This window comes from Pelophylax lessonae, assembly GCF_965119305.1.
Source record: "Pelophylax lessonae genome assembly, chromosome: 6".
NCBI lineage: Eukaryota > Metazoa > Chordata > Amphibia > Anura > Ranidae > Pelophylax > Pelophylax lessonae.
Genome location: NC_138773.1, coordinates 312,004,214 through 312,030,411, shown reverse-complemented (window position 1 = coordinate 312,030,411; position 26,198 = coordinate 312,004,214). Strand labels below are relative to the sequence as shown.

The 26,198-nt window shown below is 44.8% G+C and overlaps 1 protein-coding gene across 1 annotated transcript in view; it reads right to left on the bottom strand.

The window, feature by feature from the left end:
* Window positions 1-10,210: 10,210 nt before the first annotated feature.
* XRCC5 (X-ray repair cross complementing 5) overlaps window positions 10,211-26,198 on the bottom strand; it is a 157,767-nt gene continuing 141,779 nt past the window's right edge. The window contains exons 16-20 of the mRNA XM_082261803.1: window positions 21,950-22,059; window positions 17,342-17,438; window positions 15,196-15,263; window positions 10,516-10,584; window positions 10,211-10,426 (exon numbers count right to left, since the gene is read on the bottom strand). Coding sequence (XP_082117929.1) covers window positions 10,412-10,426; window positions 10,516-10,584; window positions 15,196-15,263; window positions 17,342-17,438; window positions 21,950-22,059 — 359 coding nt within the window. The 3' untranslated portion in view covers window positions 10,211-10,411. The remainder of the gene's footprint in view (window positions 10,427-10,515; window positions 10,585-15,195; window positions 15,264-17,341; window positions 17,439-21,949; window positions 22,060-26,198) is intronic.

Here is a 26,198-nt window from a genome sequence, read left to right as displayed (position 1 = left end):
AATCAAACTTTTTGGAAACAATGCAAAACGTTATGTTTGGCGTAAAAGCAACACAGCTCATCACCCTGAACACACCATCCCCACTGTCAAACATGGTGGTGGCAGCATCATGGTTTTGGCCTGCTTTTCTTCAGCAGGGACAGGGAAGATGGTTAAAATTGATGGGAAGATGGATGGAGCCAAATACAGGACCATTCTGGAAGAAAACCTGATGGAGTCTGCAAAAGACCTGAGACTGGGACGGAGATTTGTCTTCCAACAAGACAATGATCCAAAACATAAAGCAAAATCTACAATGGAATGGTTCACAAATAAACATATCCAGGTGTTAGAATGACCAAGTCAAAGTCCAGACCTGAACCCAATCGAGAATCTGTGGAAAGAACTGAAAACTGCTGTTCACAAACGCTCTCCATCCAACCTCACTGGGCTCGAGCTGTTTTGCAAGGAGGAATGGGCAAAAATTTCTGTCTCTCCATGTGCAAAACTGATAGAGACATACCCCAAGGGACTTACAGCTGTAATCGCAGCAAAAGGTGGCGCTACAAAGTATTAACTTAAGGGGGCTGAATAATTTTGCACGCCCAATTTTTCAGTTTTTTATTTGTTAAAGTTTGAAATATCCAATAAATTTTGTTCCACTTCATGATTGTGTCCCACTTGTTGTTGATTCTTCACAAAAAATTACAGTTTTATATCTTTATGTTTGAAGCCTGAAATGTGGCAAAAGGTCGCAAAGTTCAAGGGGGCGGAATACTTTTGCAAAGCACTATGTATATATGTATGTATATATATATATATATATATATATATATTTTTTTTTTTTTTTTAGTAGAGACCCTAGAGAATAAAATGGAGGTCGCTGCAACATTTTATGTCACATTGTATTTGCGCAGCCGACTTTCAAACGCATTTTTTAATACAATTTAAGGAATTAAAAAAAAAAAAACAAAAACAATAATTACCCCAAATTTTGTATAATGTGAAAGATGATGTTATGCTAAGTAAATAGATACCTAACATGTCATGCTTTAAAATTGCGCACACTAGTGGAATGGTGACAAACGACGGTACCTAAAAATTTCCATAGGCGACGCTTTAGAAATGTTTTGCAGGTTACCAATTTAGAGTTACAGAGAAGGTCTAGTACTAGAATTATTGTTCTCGCTCTTAACGATCGTGGCGATACCTCACGTGTGTGGTTTGAAAGCCGTTTACATATGCGGGAGTAACTTAAGTATGTGTTTCATTCTGCGCGCGAGCTCGGAGGGATGGGGTGCTTTCCATTTTTTTTCTTATTTTATGTTACTTTTTATTTTTATACTGTCCCTTTATTTATTTATTCTTTATCACTTTTACTCCTATTACAAGGAATGTAAAAGATCCCTTGTAATAGAAAGCATGACAGATCCTCTTTATTGAGAGATCTGGGGTCACAAAGATCTGTCATTTACCTTTAAAAGCTAAAAGATAAAAAATAATTTTTGACTTTAAAGTGATACTAAAGTCTTTTTATTACTACTTTTCTACCCTGGTTTTACAGAGCAGCCCAGGATCCTTGTCTTCTCAGATCCCTCTTTGGCTCTCCTGGCCCCTCCCTCCTGTTGAGTGCCTCCACACCAAGCAGCTTGCTATGGGGGCACCCGAGCCGAGCTGCAGCTCCCTGTGTCCATTCAGACATGGAGCTGTGGCCTGGCCATGCCCCCTCTCATTCCTCATTGGCTCACCAACTTTGATTGACAGCAGTAGGAGCCAATGGCGTCTCAGCCAATGAGGAGGGGAGTCCCGGGCAGCCAAGACCCTCCTACAACATCGCTGAAACAAGATGGGCTCAGGTAAGTATTATGGGGGTTGCTGCACACAGAAGGCTTTTCATATTAATGCACAGAATGCATTAAGATAAAAAAAAAACCTTCAGTCTTTACAACCATTTTAAGGGGGAAATAAAATCCCTGGTTTATGCCCGGGAACCAGAAGTGACGTCAGAGGTTGCTCTGGTCCTCCAAGGGCATAGAGCCAAGTGGGGAGCCAGCGATCACCCGCACCATAGTTTCCTGGCTTAATGGATGGCTCTGGTAAGCTCGCGAGAGGGGGGAACCTCTCCTGCCGCCTATAAAAGTGATCTGGCTGTGAATCTGCTGCTGGGATTGCTTTTATCGGCAAGCCGCCCATCTAATGAAAAAAAAAGATACCGTGGTTATGGCAGCTAGCTTCTGCCATAACCCCGGTATTTACCCACATAAAGACCGCCCACCGCAGATTTACTACAGCAGGCAGCCTCTCCTGCGTGACCCGAGGTAGCCCTACGTTGGTCGTGTGCGTGTTGCTGGGGATGCCGATGCACGGGGCGGGCGGCCGCAATTGCCCCCAGGCACCCACGATCACTTCTCGCTGGGAGAGAACGGCGGTCAGCTGTTGTAAACTTCTCTCTGAAATGATCACAGAGCGCCTTTGATCCTTCCACACAGGATCCCAGGTCTCTATGATCACTTCACAAGCCCATCCCACCCACAGATAGCAAACACTCTCCTAGGCTTACATTTAACCCTTACATTGCCCCTAGGTTAACCCCTTCCCTGCCAGTGTCATTATTACAGTAACAGTGCATATTTTTTAGCATTGATTACTGTAGTAATGTCATTGGTCCCCCGAAAAGGGTCAAAAATGTCAGGGGGAAAAAAAAAAGTCAGGGGTCTGACCTGTCCGCTGCAATGTCGCAGTCCGGCCAAAAATCGCAGATTGCCGCCATTACTAGTTAAAAAAAATAAAATGACATAAATCTTCCCCTAGTTTGTAGACGCAATAACTTTTGTGCAAACCAATCAAAATACAATTATTGAGATTTTTTTTACCAAAAATATGTAGCAGAAAAGGATGAAAAATTTAGATTTTTTTTTTTTGGGAATGTTCTATAGCAGAATGTGAAAAATATTGTTTTTTTTTTTTCAGAAATGTCGCTTTTTTTTTTTTGTTTATAGCACAAAAAATAAATCACACAGGTGATCAAAGAACACCAAAAGAAAGCTCTATTTGTAGGAAAAAAAAAAGGACATCAGATTTATTTGGGTACAGCGTCGCACGACTACTCAATTTTCCGTTAACCACTTGCCGACCGCCGCAAGTACATATACTGCGGCGGTCAGCCCCTCACAGGCAGAGTGACGTGTATATATACGTCACTAGCCTGTGAGGCTCTGGGGGGCGGCGCGCTCCCGTGTGGTCACGGCCCGCCCCCCCCCCCCCGCGCGTGTGACCGGCGGACCCCGTGATCGGCGATCGGCGGGGGAGAGGGAGAAAGGCAGGCGGCTAATGTAAACAAGCCGCATGTCATTCTCCCCTGTGTAGAAACAATGATCATATGGTTCTACTATGTAGGACCGTTGATCACTGTTCCTACAGCTCAAGCCACAGCCAATCACAGTTAGAATCACGCCCCTAGGGACACACATAGCCCCTCCCTCTCAAATAAATTTAACCCCTTCACTGCCAGTGTAATTTTACAGTAACAGTGCATATGTATAGCACTGATTACTGTAGAAATGTCACTGGTAACCCCAAAAGTGTCAAAAATGTCAGTCAAGGGTACGATCTGTCCGCCGCAATGTCGCAGTACCGAAAAAAAAAATTGCAGATCGCCATTACGCGTTAAAAAAAAAAAACAACAAAAATGACAGAAATCTTTCCCTTTGTTAGTAAACACGATAACTTTTGCGCAAACCAATCAAAATACTCTTTTTGCAATTTTTTTTACCAAACATATGTAGCATAAAACAAATTGGCCGAAAATTTTAAAAAATTTAGATTTTTACTTTTTTTTTTTTTTGAGAATTTGATATCAGAAAATGTGAAAAATAGTTATTTTTTTGTTTATACCGCAAAAAATAAAAAATTGCACAGGTGATCAAATACCACCAAAAGAAAGCTAGGTTTGTGGAAAAAAAAAAAAAAGGACATCAATTTTGTTTGGGTACAGCGTCTCCCGACCGTGCAATTGTCCGGTAAAGTCACGCAGTGCCGAATCGCAAAATAGGGCCTGGTCTTTCAGCAGCCAAATCCTCCGGGGCTTAAGTGGTTAAAGTAGCGCAGTGCCGAATCACAAAAAATGGCCTGGTCATTAAGGGGGCAAATCCTTCCGGTCCAGAACTGGTTAGTGTCAAAAATATATTTACAGTTATGCAGTCGGCAGGTGTATAAACTCCTATCAAAGCCTCAGTGCCTCTTGGATACCTTTTTTTATTTTTCATTGGAAGTGAAGAAAAGCTTGGAAACAATGGGAGGTCATGGGACCTAGAATAATCAAACAAAATAATGGTATTTAGAAGCGAGTTTATGAAGTTATCATGGCTTGCAGAATAGTGCGAATGGTAAAGGAGTTTTTGATGCGCTCGCTGTGGAAGACTTGCCTTATACTTAAAGTTGATCCCATTTATCTATAATCTTGAAAATCCAAAGCGGAGGGAAGATAATACCCATTTTCTCATCCTTGACATGAACATCTACAATCTCATTTCACTGTCTTCCACGGCAGCGATTAGCGGCTCATGCTTGAATTAAGTGTTCCTTGTTAATTGACCGATTCAGTAACAGCCTGAGAATTATCAATACAGCGATGTCACCTAATGACATGTGAAGTGTGTAAGAGTTTTATTAACAGCTCAATAAAAAAAAATCTGAAGGAGCCGGCCCTCGGAGAAAACTTTGAAACTATTTCTTGTTCTTTTTTTGTTTTTAACCACTTCGCATCCTGGGCAAATTTTACATTTTTTTTTTTACACAAGCTAAAATCTGCATTTTTTTTTTGGCTAGAAAATGACTTAGAACCCCAAAAACATTATATAATTTTCTGAAAGCGGAGGCCCTGGAAAATAAGATGGTGACAGTTGCAGGTTATATCGTATGATATTTGTACAGAGATTTATCAAACGCATATTTACCAGATACAAACAAATAATATTCATTTTAGTGCACACAATATAATGCCCAATTTTAGTAAAATATAAAAGATAGTTGCTCAGAGCAAATACTGAACATATCAAGACTCGCACGTACCTGTAAAATGGAGAAATATTATGGCATCTAAAATTTTTTGACAAATTAAAAGCCTTTACATGTAATTTTAAGTTTAAAGTTTAGAGAACCATGAATTATAGCCCTGCGTTTGCATTTGCCTGTATGCTCAGGGGGGACCGGGGGGGGGGGGGGCTACTTTGAAATGTATATATATTTTTTTATAATTAATTTTTAATTTTTTTTACTCTTTTTTTAATTTAAAGTGCTTGTATATTGCTGACTTTTTTCCTGCAAGGTAAAGTCATACTGTGCTAGTATGTATGCATTGTATACTAGCACATTATGTGAAACTTACCTTAAAACGAAGCTGTTCCAGAGCCGGGATGTCAGCGCTGAAGCCGCTTGCAATCTTCACCCGTCTTGCTTCCCGGGTTTGTGGGCTCCGGCTCTGTGACTGGCCGGGGCCGTGATGACGTTACTCCCGCTGCTGTCCACAGCACAGGGCTCGGAAGGAACGGCACTTGCCGTGATGGCGTCACTCCCGCTGCTGTTCGCAGCACAGGGCTCGGAAGGAACGGCTCTTGCTGAAGAAGTCACAGCCCTTAGCGCCGACGTAACGCGTACAGGGGGGCGGAGCCATGCTGCGGACATCACTCCCTTTCCTCTCTCGCTTGGAGACTTGTTTGTTTGCCTTGCCTGACTCCATTGAGTGTATTGTGAGCAGCCCTTTCTTCAAATAAACGTTTGCTGATTGATTTATAGACAGAGAGCACTAGATTGTGTTTGTTTTCTGTCCTTGTATTCATCCGGTTTTATGGATTTATGGGCTTCATGATCCTGGACTCGCCTGAGATATCGTTTTGCTGGCTTTATATCACCCCTGCAGGGGACTGCTGTTTTTCACCCTGGGTGGCTCCTGGGTCAGATACTGAGGTGAGAGGCTTGTATATCTGGTGGCGGATCCTTATAATCACGGAGGTGTCGTTTGGAATGAATTGATCACAGCGCTATTATATGTTTTTACACGTGGACTTTATAATATTTACCCTAAGGGGCTTATCTAGCACTATCATCACTTATTTGGAATTTATGGACTTTTTTCACATTTTTTTTATATTGTTGAACCATATAATCACATGTATTTATTTATGATTTAGCGCAACACATATATCTTGGATTTGTTTGCTATCACAAGGTGGCCTACAAGCCCCCTAGGTGATAGAATGGGTGAGTGCCAGGTTCTCTTTATGGAGACATCAGGGGTCTATTAGACCAACAATGTCTGCCCTGCCCTCCGCTGCAGCTAATCAAGCACAGAGTGTGCTCAATTAGCTGCATCCTCCACTACAGTAGCCAGAGAATGACAGTAGGAATTAATGTAAAACACGCACAACCTTTATTCCCTAGCATGATGCTCCATTCTGAGGATATGACATAGTGAACAGATGCAGATTGAAGCCTATACTGACAAAAAAAAGCTTTAAGCTGGCACCGCGGCCTGTGGCATTTTTCTTTTTTTTTTAGCACTGTAATTGCCAGATACAGTTACTGTATATATATAAAAAAAAAAAAAAAACAGGGTTTTTATATAAGAGACACAAGCTTTATTCATTAAACATGTGAGTTTGAATCGTCGTCTACAGGAGGCGGGCACTAGGTGCTCAAAAAAGCAACCTAAGAGGCTGGGACCACCTAATGGTATCTCCCCCACTACTAGAATGTTCAAGAGTCATTGCCGGGAAGGGGAACAAGAAAAGCCTAGCTGCCAAGTCAAAGCTGGGAGGGGGAGCAAGGAGAGCTGAGCCCAGTTAGGCTTCACACTTGACATTTTGCCATCTCTTCTAGACTCCTTTCCTCCTGGTGGCAGCAGCAGCTAAAGAAAAATGCTTTTGATGTAAAAGTTGGGGATGAATTACTCTACAATGTCTGCAACTTCATATATCAGTGAGGGTTAATTACAAAGCACATTTACTGCCTGGTTAGGAATATGTAAATTATTATAGGAATTCCATTTTTTTGGACTCCCTAACTGCAAAAAAAAAAAAAAGTCCTACATCAGAAACAGGACGCATCTTGATTGTATTCAGTTTCGAGAAGCTTTAATGCACATGTTTTTACCAGCAGCCCATTTATATAAAAGATGAAATGGGATTATTGGCCTTGTAAAACTAGGAATGGGTTTACTGACCTTGAACAGCCAATAAAGGCTCGTTAAACCACTGACATTGAGGAACATACACAGTACAACAAACATTCATAGTATAGAACAGCCTTTCTCAACCTTTTCAACACAGAGGAACCCTTGAAATTAATTTCTGGTCTCGGGGAAGCCCAGCTAAAAATTAAAAATCTCCAACTCATGAGACATTAGTGTGACAGTCAGTGGGAAGAACTCTCCTTAGGCCCCTTTCACACGGGCGTTCCGTATGTCCGTATATCACCCCATCCGTTTGCGGGTGATATACAGACATAATGCATGTCAATGGGATGACGTCCGCTGGCATCCGATTTGCGTCCTTTCAGTTCTGTTCTGTTTTTTGGAACGGAACAGAACCCTATTTTTTCTTCCGTTTAAAAAACGGAAAGGACACAAAATCGGATGTCAGCGGTGTCATCCGCTGACATCCGCAATCCCATAGACATACATCATGTCCGTATATTATCCGCAAACGGATGGGTTGATATGCGGACATATGGAGCGGATGACCCAAATGTCATCCATGTCCATGGAAAAAAAAAAGTGCCGGAGCGGATCGCAATACGGTCCGCTCCGTGTGAAAGAGGCCTTACTCTTGTCATCATTGGGAAGAATTACCCCCCTTACAGATAGCTAAAGAAAACAATGGTGTCTTTGGAAACTTATCTGAGAGGCAGAAATTGTCCATTTCTCAAGGGACCCCTAGCAACCTCAGGAGGAACCCTGGGTGAGAAACCCTGGTATAGAAGCTCCTCCACGAATGTAAAACAAAGACTCAAATTAATTTAGATTTTTATTCTTGAAACGGACATCTGCAAAAAATTTTCTTTATAAAAATAAATCTCTTCCAATGACATAAGGCACGTGTCTTAAAACTGTCAACGATCAAATCTTCAAATCTTTAAAAGGCCTGTTCAGCAGTGCACAACATAAAAAATCAATTTGGTTGAATTCAGATATATTTTCCTTTACTGATGAAAAACATTATTTATTGATGGAACTGTCAATTTAGTGCAATCGGCTGCATCAGTAAAATCAGTTTATCGGACAATCGTATTGTTACCTGTATACCCAGCGTTAAAGATGTAGAGTGTTCCAGGAATAACAAAACATGAAAAACAATAGGAAAAAAAAAAAAATCTGTCTTTCAGAAACATTTTTTAGAGTTAGTTCCAAAAATCTCCTTCATATTTCCTTTGTATCTTCTTGTAAAACTGCAAGCTGGCCATGTGCTGGGTCTAAGGGAAATACTTATTTTTTTATCGGGTAACTTTTTTTTGCTTGTTTTTAGCTAGTGGTTGTTGCCGTTGGGGTTGGTCTATTTTATAGTGGTTGCTTACTTTTATATGAAAGATCTGCCTTATAGAGTTTAGATTATTTCAGTTGACTTATCAGGGATCAGCTCTTCTACAGAGAGAAAAACCTGCGGTTGAAGGAAAGAAAATTGCATAATGTATGACCTGCCTTAGGGATTAAATACACTTTAAATGCTCTCTACTTTAAGTGCTTTTCCACTGCATGGTATGGCTCGGTTTGGCGCTTTTCCACTGCATGGTACGTGTTAGAACGGTTCGGTACGGTTTGGTACAGCGGCGCTTTTCCACTACATGGTACGGCTCGCTTAAACAGTACCACCTCGGTTGGGGTTCCAAGCGGGCCGTACCTATACCATATCCCACAATCCTTTGCATGCAGCCTTGATTGTTTGTCACTACTAGCCACTGATTGGTCAGAGAATCATTGTTATCCCACCCACTTACTACTTTAGTGGAAAAGCAAACCGAGCCGAGTAGAGCCTATACAGTGCTGAAACGTGCCGACTCGTACCACGCAGTGGAAAAGCAAACTGAGCCGAGCTGGGCCAAGCAGTGCCGAGTGGAGCCGAGCCGGTACTTGCAGTGGAAAAGTGCCATTTGGGTGTTGATAGTACACCCAGGACCATCCTTCCCTGCAGCTCTCCAGCCTCATTTACCATCAATTCCCTGCTGTCATTTTGACAGCCAGGACTTGCTTTATTTACAAAGGAGCAGATCTCTCGGGTCTTTCTGCTCTTGTGTAAACCAAAGGCTGGTCATAGATGATGCAATTGTCTTTTGTGCAACCACGGGTTGCAGGAAAAAAAAAACCCACTGGATTCTCCCATCAGCACAGTCAGTGTTGATGGGGGGGAATCTCTCCCGCAGTGCTATTGTGTTCTGCTGTAGGAGAGCCTTTCTTGCCGGCAGAACACAATAATTACTGCTGGCGGCTATAGCTGCAGGCAGTGACTGCATGCAAAAATATTGAGATGCTAGTTGTACTGAAGTCGATCGATGGATCAACTTCAGTACAACCATTCTGCCCATAGGTGGATTGAATCTCGGGTGATCCCTGCTGAACCAGCCAATATTTGATGCATTTATGACTGGCTTAAGCAAACATTGATTGCCTGACTCAAACCCAAGTCCTTTTCAGAGCACATCCTTACTAAAGGCGTGTACAGCAGTAAGTTGGTTCAAGGTGGAATGTAGGACTTCTATACATCTGTTCTAATATAACCAAAAACATACAACAGTGATAGCAGAAAAAGACAAAAAAGTCCAAATAGGCCACGGAGCCTCCCCACCTTGTTTTATTTTTATTAACCTTTTTGCCTAAGTACAAATCATTGCTTGTCCCAAGTATGTTTAAATTCACTTACAGTCGACTGACTCACTGCCTTTGCTGGAAGTCTGTTCCAAGCTTCAGATATCCAGCAGATGTAGTGAGTCAGTCAACAGTAAGTGAATGTAAAGATTCTTGGGACAAACAAAGACCTATACTAAAAGAAAAGAAGGATAATAAAAAAAAAAAAAAAAGGTTCGTTCCTCATACGGGGCACCAAAACCAAAAAAAAAAAAGGAAATAAAACAGAGAGCTATATACTATTGCAATTACATGAGTTTCAACCATTATTTGCAGACAAGTCCTTTCCTTAGTGCGAGTGCCTCGAGTCGTCATTATTTAAGCGGTTTAAATAAGCTCGACATTTAACCATACAAATAATTTTTGCAGTCCATTAATGCTAAATCAAACTAACCAAGCAGCTTCCACGCTGCGTATCATACAAAACCATCCCTTCCAATACTCCAGCCACACATAACAGAACAGACAGATGTAAACGTTGTTGACTTTGGTCCTGCGCCCCCCCCTCCAGTAAGTGCCTCGATCCTGTAGTGTCGTGGGTTACATCATATCCAGCTGGTGGGAAGAAAAATCAAGGTGAGCAAGGCAGTCTTACATTGTGGAAGATTACAGTGAGGAATAGTCAAAGAAAAAAAAATCCTTACCAGATCATCCACATCTTCTTCTTCCACCATGGATGTGTTTTCTGCTTCCTTCTCAGCTTGGGCAAAGAACTGTGTGAGAGAGCAGGTGACAGGTGACATGTCAAACCAGTTATGGACACAGGATGTGCTACACCAGTGGTTCTCAACTCTGGTCTTAAGGACCCACTAACAGGCCAGATTTTAACCACTTAAGCCCCGGAAGATTTTACCCCCTTCCTGACCAGGGCCTATTTTGCGATTCGGCACTGCGTGACTTTAACGGACAATTGCACGGTCGTGCGACGCTGTACCTAAACGAATTTGACGTCCTTTTTTCCCACAAACAGAGCTTTCTTTTGGTGGTATTTGATCACCTGTGCGATTTTTTGATCATGCGCTATAAACAAAAAAACAGCGTCAATTTTGCAAAAATAGCAAAATCTTTCACATTTTTTTATATGAAATTCCCCCCCCAAAAAAATGTAAAAATCTAAATTTTTTAACATTTTCGGCCAATTTTTTTTATGCTACATATGTTTGGTAAAAAAAAAAAAAAAATCGCAAAAAGCGTATTTTGATTGGTTTGCGCAAAAGTTATCGCGTTTACTAACAAAGGGAAAGATTTTTGTCATTTTTTTAACGCGTAATGGCGGCGATCTGCGATTTTTTTTGCGGTACTGCGACATTGCAGCGGACAGATCGGACCCTTGACTGACATTTTTGGGGTTACCAGTGACATTTCTACAGTAATCAGTGCTATACATATGCACTGTTACTGTAAAATTACACTGGCAGTGAAGGGGTTAACTTTTTTTGAGAGGGAGGGGTTATGTGTGTCCCTAGGGGCGTGATTCTAACTGTGATTGGCTGTGGCTTGAGCTGTAGGAACAGTGATCAACAGTCCTACATAGTAGAACCGTATGATCACCATTCATACACAGGGGAGAATGACAGGCGGCTTGTTTACATCAGCCGCCTGCCTTTCTCCCTCTGCACCGACGATCGCCGAGTGACACACGTGCAGGGGGGTCCGTGACTACGCGGGAGCGCGCCTCCAGGGGCGCGCGCTCGCTCCCTAGACCCTCACAGGCTAGCGACGTAGTACTACGTCGCTCTGCCTGTGAGGGGCTGACCGCCACAGTAAATAGTCGTGCGGCGGTCGGCAAGTGGTTAAGTATCACCTTGGGGGGATGCAGACTAGAATACTGCAATCACTGAGCAGCAAAATATATCACCCGTGATGTATTTCAGTTATCTTGCAAACTTAGCCTGTTAGTGGGTCCTGAGGCCCATGGATGAGAACCAATGCGCTACACAATCCCAAAAACACTCCATCAAAAATAGTTTGGGTGTGTATAGTACACCCAAGCCCTTCCTCCCCCGGAGCTCTCCAGCTTCATTTACCATCAACTCCCAGCTGTCATTTTGACAGCTGGGATTTGCTTTATTCACAGCAGCAGATCTCTCTGAGCTTTAATGTACACTGACCTCTCTTCAGTGTACAAAAAAGCCTAGTGCACATGGGTGACATCCGCCTGGTCCAATAAAAACTGGCCGTCATTCAGACCGTGCGTATGGCAGTGGTCCAACAGTTCTGTCAGATGCGCATGCTGGAAAACCATCAGCCGATTGGCTCCCAATCAGCACTTTCAGCCAATGGCTGAGCGCGTTGAACGGAGTTGTTCTGGTGTGGGGGGGGGGGGGCGCCCCCCTCTTAGAACACAAAAGGGAAATAGCTGTACTAACATGGAGTGTACCAGGCTTAAACCTGGCCATCTGAGAAAATTCGAAAAGGTTTGGTCAGCTTGGATAGATGACCAGGGACCGAAAATATCTGATAAAGTCTAATTAAATCCTTTTTCTCAACTCCCCCTCCTTCCCCTTTTTTCCTAAACAACCTGAGGCTTCCTGATGCTTAAAATGGTTGCCCTGCCTTGGGCTTCGGCCCTGGCGTGGCCTATATGCTCTACTTTACCTCTGTTAGGCTTCCACCTCGGTACGCATGGTATCTACTGCTCTCTGCAAACCAAGGATATGTGTGTGAGCCACTCAGACTGTATGGAAATGAAGTCCTGTGCCCACTGCTGAGTGCTGGCTAGGGAGGGAGCATGTCTATGCTCCAGGCAATGATAGAGAGTGACTAGGTGTCCCGGGAGTTGCACATCAAGTCAAGGTCTGCTGTATGATAGTGAATGGCAGTCTCAGCCTGGAGCCACCCCACCAACGTGTTTTGCTCCGATGCCATTCTTCGTATAGCAGGTATTGATTTCATCTGTGGCTCCCAGGACACCTATGCCTCGTTTCCACTGAGCGGATCGGTTCGGGTCGGGTCGGTTCGGTACGCTAATTTGAGTGTTTCCATTATGAAAGTGGCCCATACAACCGAACCAAACCGCACCATTGCTGGTCCTGCTTCAGATGTAGGGCCATAGGAAATGGTACGGTACGGTTAGGGCGGAGCTACTGGCGTCACACGATAGAGTCCACTGATTGGCGGACAGGAAACCATAAATGCTCACGTCAAATGAAAGAGCAAAACAAACACCTCATTTGGTGTGAACCCTGCATGGTCCCTGGTGGCCCGACTTGCAGTGGAAACGCTCACCTGAATAGACTGGACCATTCTAACCCTTCCAAACTGTACCGACCCGAACCGTTCCGCTCAGTGGAAACGAGGCACTAGTCACTATCTACTGTTATCTGTTGGTTTTGAGTTTTGTTTGCTTAACCCTTCCATGTCTTGATACATAGGCTCACTGACGTGTACGATTGTATCTCCATGCAATGATGTATTCTATTGTATTGGCTGCATTGTTCCTGACTACTGTATTGCTGACTGTGATATGCAAATCATTTTAATTAACTTTTTTTCTTTTCTTTTTTTAATTGAAATAAGAACTAAAGCTGGCCATACATTGAACAGTTTCCTCCATCCACACTATATGGCTCAGATGAATGAATCACCAACAAGTTGTCAAAATACAAATTTTCCAGCAGACTCCTGCTGGATCGACAAAAGTCAATCAATCAGGAGTCAGAGTGAGGCCAGCAGGGCCACCAATTGTTTATTTGATCAACTTCTTTTGAAGGGATATGCTGGAAAACTTTTGTTGATCAACAGCTGCAGCCGCTGATCAGTGCATTCTGACAGTGGCAGGTCCCACTGTTGGAATACATTTACTTTCATGTCCAGTTCTCTCCGATACCCCCCAAAAAGGTAGGCAGTGAGAGAAAATTCCTCAAATGGGGACAGTGATAAAAAAAAAAGTTGATGATTTAAGCAGACTTTTTTCTACTCCAATTCACTTGAAGGCATTTCCTGAGGCCCCATTCACACTTCTCAATTTAGAGTTCAAATCGCCTAGCAATTGCTGCAAAACGTGTGACGGGCGTTTGGGTGCCATTATCCTTTAATAGCAGCCCAAATGTGATGGGACGGTTGACGGCAATTGCAGAAAGCCACGCCTTTAAAAAAATCACATGAAGCGGGACGCCTGAAAAAGAGCAGGAGCTACTTTGCGGGCGACAAATGCGCATATGCGACACTCAGAATTGCGCCTCAACCGCGCTTTGAAAATCACAGGAATGCTTGTACCCACACTATTCGATATGTGAACGGGGCCTGAAGGTGTCAGTATAAGGAGCATGGGATGCCGCTCTGCCGACCAGATGTGTAAGATTATGTGAATGGCCTCAGCCAGTGCTACTCTGCCTGCAACGCCCCTACTGATGCATTTCGCCTCGTCCTGCCCACTAAGCACAGGTGGCCAGGGCGAAACGTGTCAGTGGCATGGCCGGCAGTGGCCAATTCACATACTCTTGCACATCAGGTCAGCAGAGTGGCGGCGTCCCATGCTTTTTATATTGACAGATCTGGATCGGTGGACTTGGACGCCTACTCCCTCCTCTCTCTAAGATCCAGTGGGGCTGCATTGCATACCTGGGCTTTGAGGGGCGCAACAAGCTTTCTGGGGCCTGAAGGTGGTCACCAAAATTCAGCCAGTTCAACAGATGAATTTCCATCCATGTGTAGCCACTGTAGTTGAACAGAAGTCGATCTACCGATCAACTTCTCTTCAACCTCCCTGTCAGAAAAAAGCTGCTCATCATTGGTTGCAGCGCTGACCTCTGTATTCTGACAGCAGAGGGGGGGGGGGGGGGGGTCTCAGAATACAAAAGCGCAGTGGGGAAGATTTCTTCATCTACCCTGAATGTGTGGATAAGGGAATCATGTCAGTGTTTTTCAGCCTGCTAGCTGAATGAGAAATATTGAACAATGTATGGCCAGCCTAAGGATTATTTCAGTGTCCAGAATACTCCTCTTGCAGTGCCTACTAAGCCCCGATGGACCTTTCGAACCTCCGAAACACACTGGCTCTTTCACTGCAACACAACACGGATTAACCTGACTGCAGCAATATGCATCTGAATGTCAGCAGTCTACTACAAACTCTCCCTGTATGCTTTTCGCCTCTTGGCCTTTCTCTCAGGAGCTCGGTTGTCTGGCGAGTGTCATCAGTGGGCTGTATGCCGGGAGACAGATATCAGGCGTGCAGGAACATCCTGTACTGACAAAGCCACAGCGGGAGGGAGCTCAGACCTGCAGCTGTCTGTACATCATTGTGACTGATAAGATCGCCAGCAACCAAGTAACTGATTACCGGTGCTCACGGCGTGCTCGTTATACAGAAATGCTCCTACCTGTCTGGCCTCTTCGGGAGTCACAGAGCTGTCTGACGATTCCTCGGATGTGATCAGGGACAGGCCATCTGGGAGAGAAAATACAGAATGACAGGCACGTGGCAGAATCTCCAGTCCCAGGCATATCAGACAGGTGTAAAAAAAGAGTACTGTATAGGAACACACAAAAAGGCTGGGACTTAAAGCTTTACACACACTGGGCATTTTTAACCACTTGCCGACTGCCGCACGACTATTTACGTCGGCAGTCAGCCCCTTACAGGCAGCGCGACCTAATACTACGTCGCTAGCCTGTGAGGGTCTAGGGAGCGAGCTCGCGCCCCCGGAGGCCTGCTCCCGCGCGGTCACGGACCCCCCCCCCCGCGCGTGTGTGACCGGCGGACCCGATGTCCGCCGGTCACCCAGCGATCGTCGGTGCAGAGGGAGAAAGGCAGGCGGCTAATGTAAACAAGCCGCCTGTCATTCTCCCCTGTGTAGGAATAGTGATCATACGGTTCTACTATGTAGGACAGTTGATCACTGTTCTTGCACCTCAAGCCACAGCCAATCACAGTTAGAATCACGCCCCTAGGGACACACATAACCCCTCCCTCTCAAAAAAAGTTAACCCCTTCACTGCCAGTGTATTTTTACAGTAACAGTGCATATGTATAGCACTGATTACTGTAGAAATGTCACTGGTAACCCCTAAAGTGTCAAAAATGTCAGTCAAGGGTCCGATCTGTCCGCTGCAATGTCGCAAAAAAAAAAAAAAAAAATCGCAGATCGCCGCCATTACGCGTTAAAAAAAAAAAAAAAACAAAAATGACAAAAATCTTTCCCTTTGTTAGTAAACGCGATAACTTTTGCGTAAACCAATCAAAATACGCTTTTTGCGATTTTTTTTACCAAACATATGTAGCATAAAACAAATTGGCCAAAAATGTTAAAAAAATTTTGATTTTTTAATTTTTTTGGGGGGAATTTCATATAAAAAAATGTGAAAAATATTGTTATTTTTGCAAAATTGACGCTTTTTTTTGTTTATAGCGCATGATCAAAAAATCGCACAGGTGATCAAATACCACCAAAAGAAAGCTCTGTTTGTGGAAAAAAAGGACATCAATTTCATTTGGGTACAGCGTCGCACAACCGCGCAATTGTCCGTTAAAGTCACGCAGTGCCGAATCGCAAAATAGGCCCTGGTCAGGAAGGGGGTAAAATCTTCCGGGGCTTAAGTGGTTAAAGCTGTTTTTTAGGGTGTCAGACTTTTTTTTTTTGGCAGCGGAATTTAGTGGCAGAAAAAAAAAAAACGTCTGCCAGCGCGTTCTGGAGCAGCAGCGTTTTCGCAGAAAAACTGTTGACAGCTCCAAAAAGCCTGTGCCCATCGTTTACCAGAGGTTCTTCAAAACAGTAAGCTGGTGGTCATGCCCACATGTGATGCTGAGACTCCATGAATGAAAAAACTGACATCCAATGAAAGGGAATGGGCCTGGGACCATCATGTTTCGGAAGGTCCTGCAGCCAGGGCAATCTTACTGAATGGGCACGCTGTGCAGTTGCCCGGGGGCCCCACTTGCCCAGTGACCCAGCTCCAGCCAAGCATTAGTCCCGATTCCCATGTGCCTCCCGCTGCTGAACTTAGGTGGCAATGCCACTTGGGCCTTGGAGAGGGAGCCCATAACTGCAGGAAAGACTGCCGCCTCCACGGGAACAGGCACACACAGGACAGTCAAGTCTGACTCCCATCGTGTGTGTGTTCACCGGACCCAGCCACCGAACTTGGAAGCTGTCATTAGCCTGGCACTGCTGTACCAATAAATATTGCCTTATCAATAATTTGCATTTTTATTCTCGTGGGTGATTGTGTAGGCGGGGCCCCAGTGCACTGCATTGCCCGGGGCCCTTTAATGCTCTTAAGATGGCACTGCCTGCAGCCAGAAAATGAGGTGGGCTCATGAATTTAGTTTAGGACGTTAAAAGTTTATTTTTAAATTTGCTGCAAAGTAAAAAACTGTCATGACAAAAAAAAGTCTGCATCGATGTCCTATGTCAGTAACTCCGTGTACACCCCAGCCAGAGGACCAAGCATTTTAGGAAGGAGGTCAGCTATGACAGCCCAGATACATCTCTCAGCACAGGTATCCATCAAGCTATTTCTAATTACCTTGAACGACAATTTCCCAGAATTCTTTAAGGCTGCCCCCTGCTGTCTTCTCTTTCAGCGACTGGAGGAAATCATTAAAAATCTGAGCCCGTGACAGCTAAAAGTAGAAAATAGAACAGATCAATAAAAATGCAAATATACCACACAGTAGTATTTTTATGATTAAAGTGACACTAAAATGTGCTTTGCAAAAATTCTATTCAATTTGATAAAAAAAATAATGTTCTTTAGCAAAGAATCTACACTCACCGGCCACTTTATTAGGTACACCTTGCTAGTACCGGGTTGGACCCCCTTTTGCCGCCATTCTTGGTTGCATAGATACAAGAAGGTGTTGGAAACATTCCCCAGAGATTTTGCTCCATAGTGACATGATAGCATCACACAGTTGCTGCAGATTTGTCGGCTGCACATCCATGATGCCAATCTCCCATTCCATTACATCCCAAAGGTGCTCTATTGGATGAGATCTGGTGAGTGTGGAGGCCATTGGAGTACAGTGACCGGATCTGGTGAGTGTGGAGGCCATTGGAGTATAGTGACCGGATCTGGTGAGTGTGGACAGTGACCGAATCTGGTGAGTGTGGAGGACATTGGAGGACAGTGACTGGATCTGGTGAGTGTGGAGGCCATTGGAGTACAGTGACCGGATCTGGTGAGTGTGGAGGCCATAGGCATGCAGTGACCGGATCTGGTGAGTGTGGAGGCCATTGGAGTACAGTGACCGGATCTGGTGAGTGTGGAGGCCATTGGAGTACAGTGACCAGATCTGGTGAGTGTGGGGCCATTGGAGTACAGTGACCTGATCTGGTGAGTGTGGAGGCCATAGGAATACAGTGACCGGATCTGGTGAGTGTGGAGGCCATAGGAGTACAGTGACCGGATCTGGTGAGCGTGGAGGCCATTGGAGTACAGTGACCGGATCTGGTGAGTGTGGAGGCCATTGGAGTACAGTGACCGGATCTGGTGAGTGTGGATGCCATTGGAGCACAGTGACCGGATCTGGTAAGTGTGGAGGCCATTGGGGTACAGTCACCTCATTGTCATGGTGAAGAAATCAGTGGTGAGATGATTGGAGCTTCGTGACATGGAGACTTATCCTGCTGGAAGGAGCCATCAGAAGATGGGGGCACTGTAGACATAAAGGGATGGACATGGTCAGCAACAATACTCAGGTAGGCCGTGGGGTTTAAACCATGCTCAATTGGTACTAAGGGGCCCAAAGTGTGCCAAAAAATATCACCCACGCCATTACACCACCACCAGCCTGAACCAGTGATAGAAGGCAGGATGGATCCATGCACCAAATTCTCACCCTACCATCTGAATATTGCAGCAGAAATCGAGACTCCTCAGACCAGGCAACATTTTTCCAATCTTCTATTGTCCAAATTTGGTGAGTCTTTGCGAATTGTAGCCTCAGTTTCCTGTTCTTAGCTGACAGGAGTGGCACCCGGTGCGGTCTTCTGCTGCTGAAGCCCATCTGCTTCAAGGTTCGATGTGTTGTGCTTTCAGAGATGGTATTCTGCATACCTTGGGTGTAACGAGTGGTTATTTGAGTTACTGTTGCCTTTCTATCATCTGGAACCAGTCTGCCCATTCTCGGACATCAACAAGGCATTTTCCTCCACACAACTGCTGCTCACTGGATATTTTCTCTTTTTTGGACCATTCTCTGTAAACCCGAGAGATGGTTGTGTGTGAAAATCCCAGTAGATTAGCAGTTTTTGAAATGCTCAGACCAGCCCGTCTGGCACCAACAACCTTGCCACGTTCAAAGTCACTAAAAATCCCCTTTCTTCCCTGTTCTGATGCTCAGTTTGAACTTCAGCAAGTCGTCTTCACCACGTCTAGATGCCCAAATGCATTGAGTTGCTGCCATGTGATTGGCTGATTAGTAATTTGTGTTACCAAGCAATTGAACAGATGTACCTAATAAAGTGGCCGGAGAGTGTAGATTCCACATTAATAATTAGGCTACCAAAATTAGTGTGTAATTTGAAAAATGTAAAAAATGAATTCTGTAAATTGTCTCCAGCATTGCTCTTGTTTCTTCTTCCCAAAGCCTGCCATTTTGCGGACGCCCAGAGCCCTTGAGCAGCAGTAAATCTTTAGGCTGTTAGCAGATCGGCCTGTACATTTTTGACACAGTGCCGAAAAATAGGAAGCAACTGAGCATGTGCAGAGCAGGGTGAGGCAGTGCATTACTGGATTTTAAACAATATAGGCACTTATTTTTAATGAGGTGGATGCTATTCGGATCCCCTGAGGAGAGAGGGGGGCTATATCATTAGGGATCAGCACTTGCTAACAGAGTGAAAAACCCAGAAGGGATTGCCCTCTGACCACCAATTGTATTTGGGAAATCTGGTCCTATATAGTCGGTGCGGTATATCTTATTTGCAAGTGTCATCGGCTCTTGACAGACACCTCTGATTTTGGAAATCCAGAGAGACATCTGCGGTGTATGTACTTTCTGCCCCTCTCTTGGTTGGGGCTGGTGCACCCAGGACCCCCCCTCCTATGCGTTTTCCATCTTATGGTTCCGGTGGTTCCATATAAGTGCCACCTCAGCAGTGCCCATTAGTGCCACCTCATTAGCGCACATCAGTGAAGGAGAAAAAATATTTATTTTCAAAATTTACTGACAGAAAATAAGAAAAACTTTTTTTTGTTTTCAAAATTTTCTGTCTTTTTTCTTTTTGTTTTGTAAGAAATAAAAACTCCAGTGGTGATTAACCACTTTACCACCGGAGGATTTTCCTGCTTTACGTCCGGGCCACTTTTTGCGACTTGGCACTGCGCGACTTTAACTGACAATTGCGCGGTCATGCAACGCCGTACCCAAACGAAACTTTTTTTCCCACTAGCAGAGCTTTCTTTTGGTGGTATTTGATCACCTCTGCGCTTTTCATTTTTTGCGATATTAATAAAAAAAAAGCGAAAATTTTGCGAAAAAATTGAAATTTTCTAATTTGACAGTTAAAAAATATCCAATATATTCAATTTTTTGTCATATATTTAGGCCAAAATGTATTTAGCTACATGTCTTTGACAAAAAAAATCCTCAATGAGCGTATTTTTAACCACTTTAAGGCCAGAAGATTTTACCCCATTCCTGACCAGGCTATATTTTGCAATTCAGCACTGCGTTAATTTAAGGGACAATTGCGCGGTCGTGCGACGCTGTACATAAATAAAATTTATGTCCTTTTTTCCCCCACAAATAGAGCTTTCTTTTGGTGGTATTTGATCACCTGTGCGATTTTTAATTTTTAAAAAAAAGAGCGACAATTTAAAAAAAAAATATATATTTTTTAAATTCTGATATATAACATTCCCAAAAAAAAAAAATTTAAAATCTAAATTTTTTAACATTTTAGGCCAATTTGTTTTCTGCTACATATTTTTGGTAAAAAAATCACAATAAGCGTATTTTGATTGGTTTGCGCAAAAAGTTATCGCGTTTACTAACTACGGGAAAGATGTCATTTCTATTGTTAATTTTTTTTTTTTACTAGTAATGGCGGCGATCTGCGATTTTTTTTGCAGGACTGCGACATTGCGGCAGACAGATCGGACCCCTAACTGACATTTTTGACACTTTTGGGGGTACCAGTGACATTACTACAGTAATCAGTGCTATAAATATGCACTGTTACTGTAAAAATGACACTGGCAGGGAAGGGGTTAACTTTATTGGTGATCAGTGGGTTAAATGTATCCCTAGGGGCGTGATTCTAACTGTGGGGGGGGCGTGGCTTGTGATGTAACCACAGAGACATACGATCCTACATAGCAGGATCGTATGATCTCTGCTGTTACACCAGGGAGAATGACAGACGGCTTTGTTTACATCAGCCGCCTGTCTTTCTCCCTCTACAGCGGGAGATAGCGAGTGACCGGCGGACATCGGAGCCTCCAATCACTTGCGCGGGGAAGGCAGGGAACGAGCGGGGGCGGGAGCGCGCCTCCGGCGGCGTGCGCTCGCCCCCTAGCGGCTCGTGGGCGAGCGACGGAGCCCTACGTCGTTTTGCCTGTAGGGGGCTGACTGCCGCCGTAAATAGTCGTGCGGCGGTCGGCAAGCGGTTAAATACCACCAAAAGAAAGCTCTATTTGTGTGAAAAAAAGGATACAAATTTCATATGGGTACATGACCGCGCAATTGTCATTCAAAATGTGAGAGCGCTGAAAGCTGAAAATTGGCCTGGGCAGGAAGGGGGTGAAAGTGCCCGGTATTGAAGTGGTTAAACCTGCAATTAGGAGTTAAAATCTCTTCGGTTTTAATTTTTTGCTGTCTGTTAGGCTGACTTCCAGGAGGCACGACAATTACCATGAAAGGATGGCAAGTTCCCTCCGAGACGGTTGTCAACGGAACAGGTGTCTTCCTTTGGAAGAATTCCCTTACCCGTTATTCTGGTGACAACTGTAATATTTTTTCATATCACTTTCTGTCTCGGTGACAATTGTAACAAATAGAGGGTGGGTTTACCTAACAAAGACCTGGCAGGGTTTGTAGTCCTTCTGTAACATAAATAAAACTAAAAACATGTTTTGTTTATACATACACTTTGAATTCCGTTCCAATCAGGAGACATGGTTACATACCCGAATGGCTTCTGTCCGCAAACACTTTATACAGTTCATACTTTTCAGGTAGTACTGAGACTGCTTGGTGTCCACAAACCCATAGATATGTTTTATCAGCTGATTGCTTACTGCAAGAAAGAAAAAAAAAAAACAACGTTTAAAGCGGAATCCATCCTTACCTTCAGTCTTGCACAAACTGGGATACCGTGTGCAATCAAGGTTAATAAAGTAGTGTATAATAGCGAGATATGGGGCAATACAGGGTAATGGACCCACAAGAGCCACTATATGTGATACGGAGGCATGAGGCAATTGTTTATGTGAGGCACCCCATGCAGAAGTGGCATTTGGCACAGCATATAATAAAAAGGCATAAGAAATTGGGTGTAAGCTTGAGACCCAGAAGGTAGTATAGAGGCTTCAATTAGTGCAAGTGATACAGAAGTCTGGGGTGCTGTGTAACAGAAAGCTGAGAGAGAGAGGTAAAAGAGAGGTGTAAGGCATTGTGTATAACAGTGAAGCTTACAGCATTGCATGCAATGGTAAGAGGCATTTGGCACCATGTGTAAAGCAGAGACGCACATGGCACTGTGTGCAACAAAGAGGCAAGTGGTCCAATGTGTTACTGAGAGAGGCATGGGGCACTGTGCGTAATAGAGAGAGTTATGTGGCCCAATGTGTAATAGAGAGAGGCACGTGTCACTGTGTGTAATAGAGAGAGGCACGTGTCACTGTGTGTAATAGAGAGAAGCACGTGTCACTGTGTGTAATAGAGAGAGGCACGTGTCACTGTGTGTAATAGAGAGAAGCACGTGTCACTGTGTGTAATAGAGAGAAGCACGTGTCACTGTGTGTAATAGAGAGAGGTAAGTGGCACTGTGTGTAATAATGAATGGAATGTGGCACTGTGTGCAACAGAGAAAGTCAGGTGGCATTGTGTGTAACAGAAAGACATGTAGCTCTGTGGGTAATGTAAACATTGGCACAGTGAGTAACAGAGATGCATGTGGCACGGTGTGTAATAGATAGAGACGTGTGGCACGGTGTGTAATAGAGAGAGACGTGTGGCACGGTGTGTAATAGAGAGAGACGTGTGGCACGGTGTGTAATAGAGAGAGACGTGTGGCACGGTGTGCAATAGAGAGAGACGTGTGGCACGGTGTGCAATAGAGAGAGACGTGTGGCACTCTGTGCAATAGAGAGAGACGTGTGGCACTCTGTGCAATAGAGAGAGACGTGTGGCACTCTGTGCAATAGAGAGAGACGTGTGGCACTCTGTGCAATAGAGAGAGACGTGTGGCACTCTGTGCAATAGAGAGAGACGTGTGGCACTCTGTGCAATAGAGAGAGACGTGTGGCACTCTGTGCAATAGAGAGAGACGTGTGGCACTCTGTGCAATAGAGAGAGACGTGTGGCACTCTGTGCAATAGAGAGAGACGTGTGGCACTCTGTGCAATAGAGAGAGACGTGTGGCACTCTGTGCAATAGAGAGAGACGTGTGGCACTCTGTGCAATAGAGAGAGACGTGTGGCACTCTGTGCAATAGAGAGAGACGTGTGGCACTCTGTGCAATAGAGAGAGACGTGTGGCACTCTGTGCAATAGAGAGAGACGTGTGGCACTCTGTGCAATAGAGAGAGACGTGTGGCACTCTGTGCAATAGAGAGAGACGTGTGGCACTCTGTGCAATAGAGAGAGACGTGTGGCACTCTGTGCAATAGAGAGAGACGTGTGGCACTCTGTGCAATAGAGAGAGACGTGTGGCACTCTGTGCAACAGAGAGAGACGTGTGGCACTCTGTGCAACAGAGAGAGACGTGTGGCACTCTGTGCAACAGAGAGAGACGTGTGGCACTCTGTGCAATAGAGAGAGACGTGTGGCACTCTGTGCAATAGAGAGAGACGTGTGACACTCTGTGCAATAGAGAGAGACGTGTGGCACTCTGTGCAATAGAGAGAGACGTGTGGCACTCTGTGCAATAGAGAGAGACGTGTGGCACTCTGTGCAATAGAGAGAGACGTGTGGCACTCTGTGCAATAGAGAGAGACGTGTGGCACTCTGTGCAATAGAGAGAGACATGTGGCACTCTGTGCAATAGAGAGAGACATGTGGCACTCTGTGCAATAGAGAGAGACATGTGGCACTCTGTGCAATAGAGAGAGACATGTGGCACTCTGTGCAATAGAGAGAGACATGTGGCACTCTGTGCAATAGAGAGAGACATGTGGCACTCTGTGCAATAGAGAGAGACATGTGGCACTCTGTGCAATAGAGAGAGACATGTGGCACTCTGTGCAATAGAGAGAGACATGTGGCACTCTGTGCAATAGAGAGAGACATGTGGCACTCTGTGCAATAGAGAGAGACATGTGGCACTCTGTGCAATAGAGAGAGACATGTGGCACTCTGTGTGAGAGAGACATGCGGCACTCTGTGTAAGTGAGAGAGACATGCGGCACTCTGTGTAAGTGAGAGAGACATGCGGATCTCTGTGTAAGTGAGAGAGACATGTGAGAGAGACATGTGGCACTCTGTGTGAGAGAGACATGTGGCACTCTGTGTAATAGAAAGAGAGACATGCGGCACTCTGTGTAGTAGAGAGAGACATGCGGCACTCTGTGTAGTAGAGAGAGAGACATGCGGCACTCTGTTTAGTAGAGAGAGAGAGAGAGAGAGAGAGACATGCGGCACTCTGTGTAGTAGAGAGAGAGACATGCGGCACTCTGTGTAGTAGAGAGAGAGAGACATGCGGCACTCTGTGTCATAGAGAGAGACATGCGGCACTCTGTGTCATAGAGAGAGACATGCGGCACTCTGTGTCATAGAGAGAGACATGCGGCACTCTGTGTCATAGAGAGAGACATGCGGCACTCTGTGTTATAGAGAGAGACCTGCGGCACTCTGTGTCATAGAGAGAGACCTGCGGCACTCTGTGTCATAGAGAGAGACCTGCGGCACTCTGTCAGAGAGAGACCTGCGGCACTCTGTCAGAGAGAGACCTGCGGCACTCTGTCAGAGAGAGACCTGCGGCACTCTGTGTCATAGAGAGAGACCTGCAGTACTCTGTGTCATAGAGAGAGACCTGCGGCACTCTGTGTCATAGAGAGAGACCTGCGGCACTCTGTGTCATAGAGAGAGACATGCGGCACTCTGTGTCATAGAGACATGCGGCACTCTGTGTAAGTGAGAGAGACATGCGGCACTCTGTGTAAGTGAGAGAGACATGCGGCACTCTGTGTAAGTGAGAGAGACATGCGGCACTCTGTGTAAGTGAGAGAGACATGCGGCACTCTGTGTTAGTGAGAGAGACATGCGGCACTCTGTGTAAGTGAGAGAGACATGCGGCACTCTGTGTAAGTGAGAGAGACATGCGGAACTCTGTGTAAGTGAGAGAGACATGCGGAACTCTGTGTAAGTGAGAGAGACATGCGGCACTCTGTGTAAGTGAGAGAGACATGCGGCACTCTGTGTAAGTGAGAGAGACATGCGGCACTCTGTGTAAGTGAGAGAGACATGCGGCACTCTGTGTAAGTGAGAGAGACATGTGGCACTCTGTGTACGTGAGAGAGACATGTGAGAGAGACATGTGGCACTCTGTGTGAGAGAGACATGTGGCACTCTGTGTAATAGAAAGAGAGACATGCGGCACTCTGTGCAATAGAGAGAGAGACATGCGGCACTCTGTGCAATAGAGAGAGAGACATGCGGCACTCTGTGTAAGAGAGAGAGACATGCGGCACTCTTTTAAATAGAGAGAGAGACATGTGGCACTCTGTGCAATAGAGAGAGAGACATGTGGCACTCTGTGCAATAGAGAGAGACATGTGGCACTCTGTGCAATAGAGAGAGACATGTGGCACTCTGTGCAATAGAGAGAGTGAGAGAGACATGTGAGAGAGACATGTGGCACTCTGTGTGAGAGAGACATGTGGCACACTGTGTGAGAGAGACATGTGGCACACTGTGTGAGAGAGACATGTGGCACACTGTGTGAGAGAGACATGTGGCACACTGTGTGAGAGAGACATGTGGCACACTGTGTGAGAGAGACATGTGGCACTCTGTGTGAGAGAGACATGTGGCACTCTGTGTGAGAGAGACATGTGGCACTCTGTGTGAGAGAGACATGTGGCACTCTGTGTGAGAGAGACATGTGGCACTCTGTGTGAGAGAGACATGTGGCACTCTGTGTGAGAGAGACATGTGGCACTCTGTGTGAGAGAGACATGTGGCACTCTGTGTGAGAGAGACATGTGGCACTCTGTGT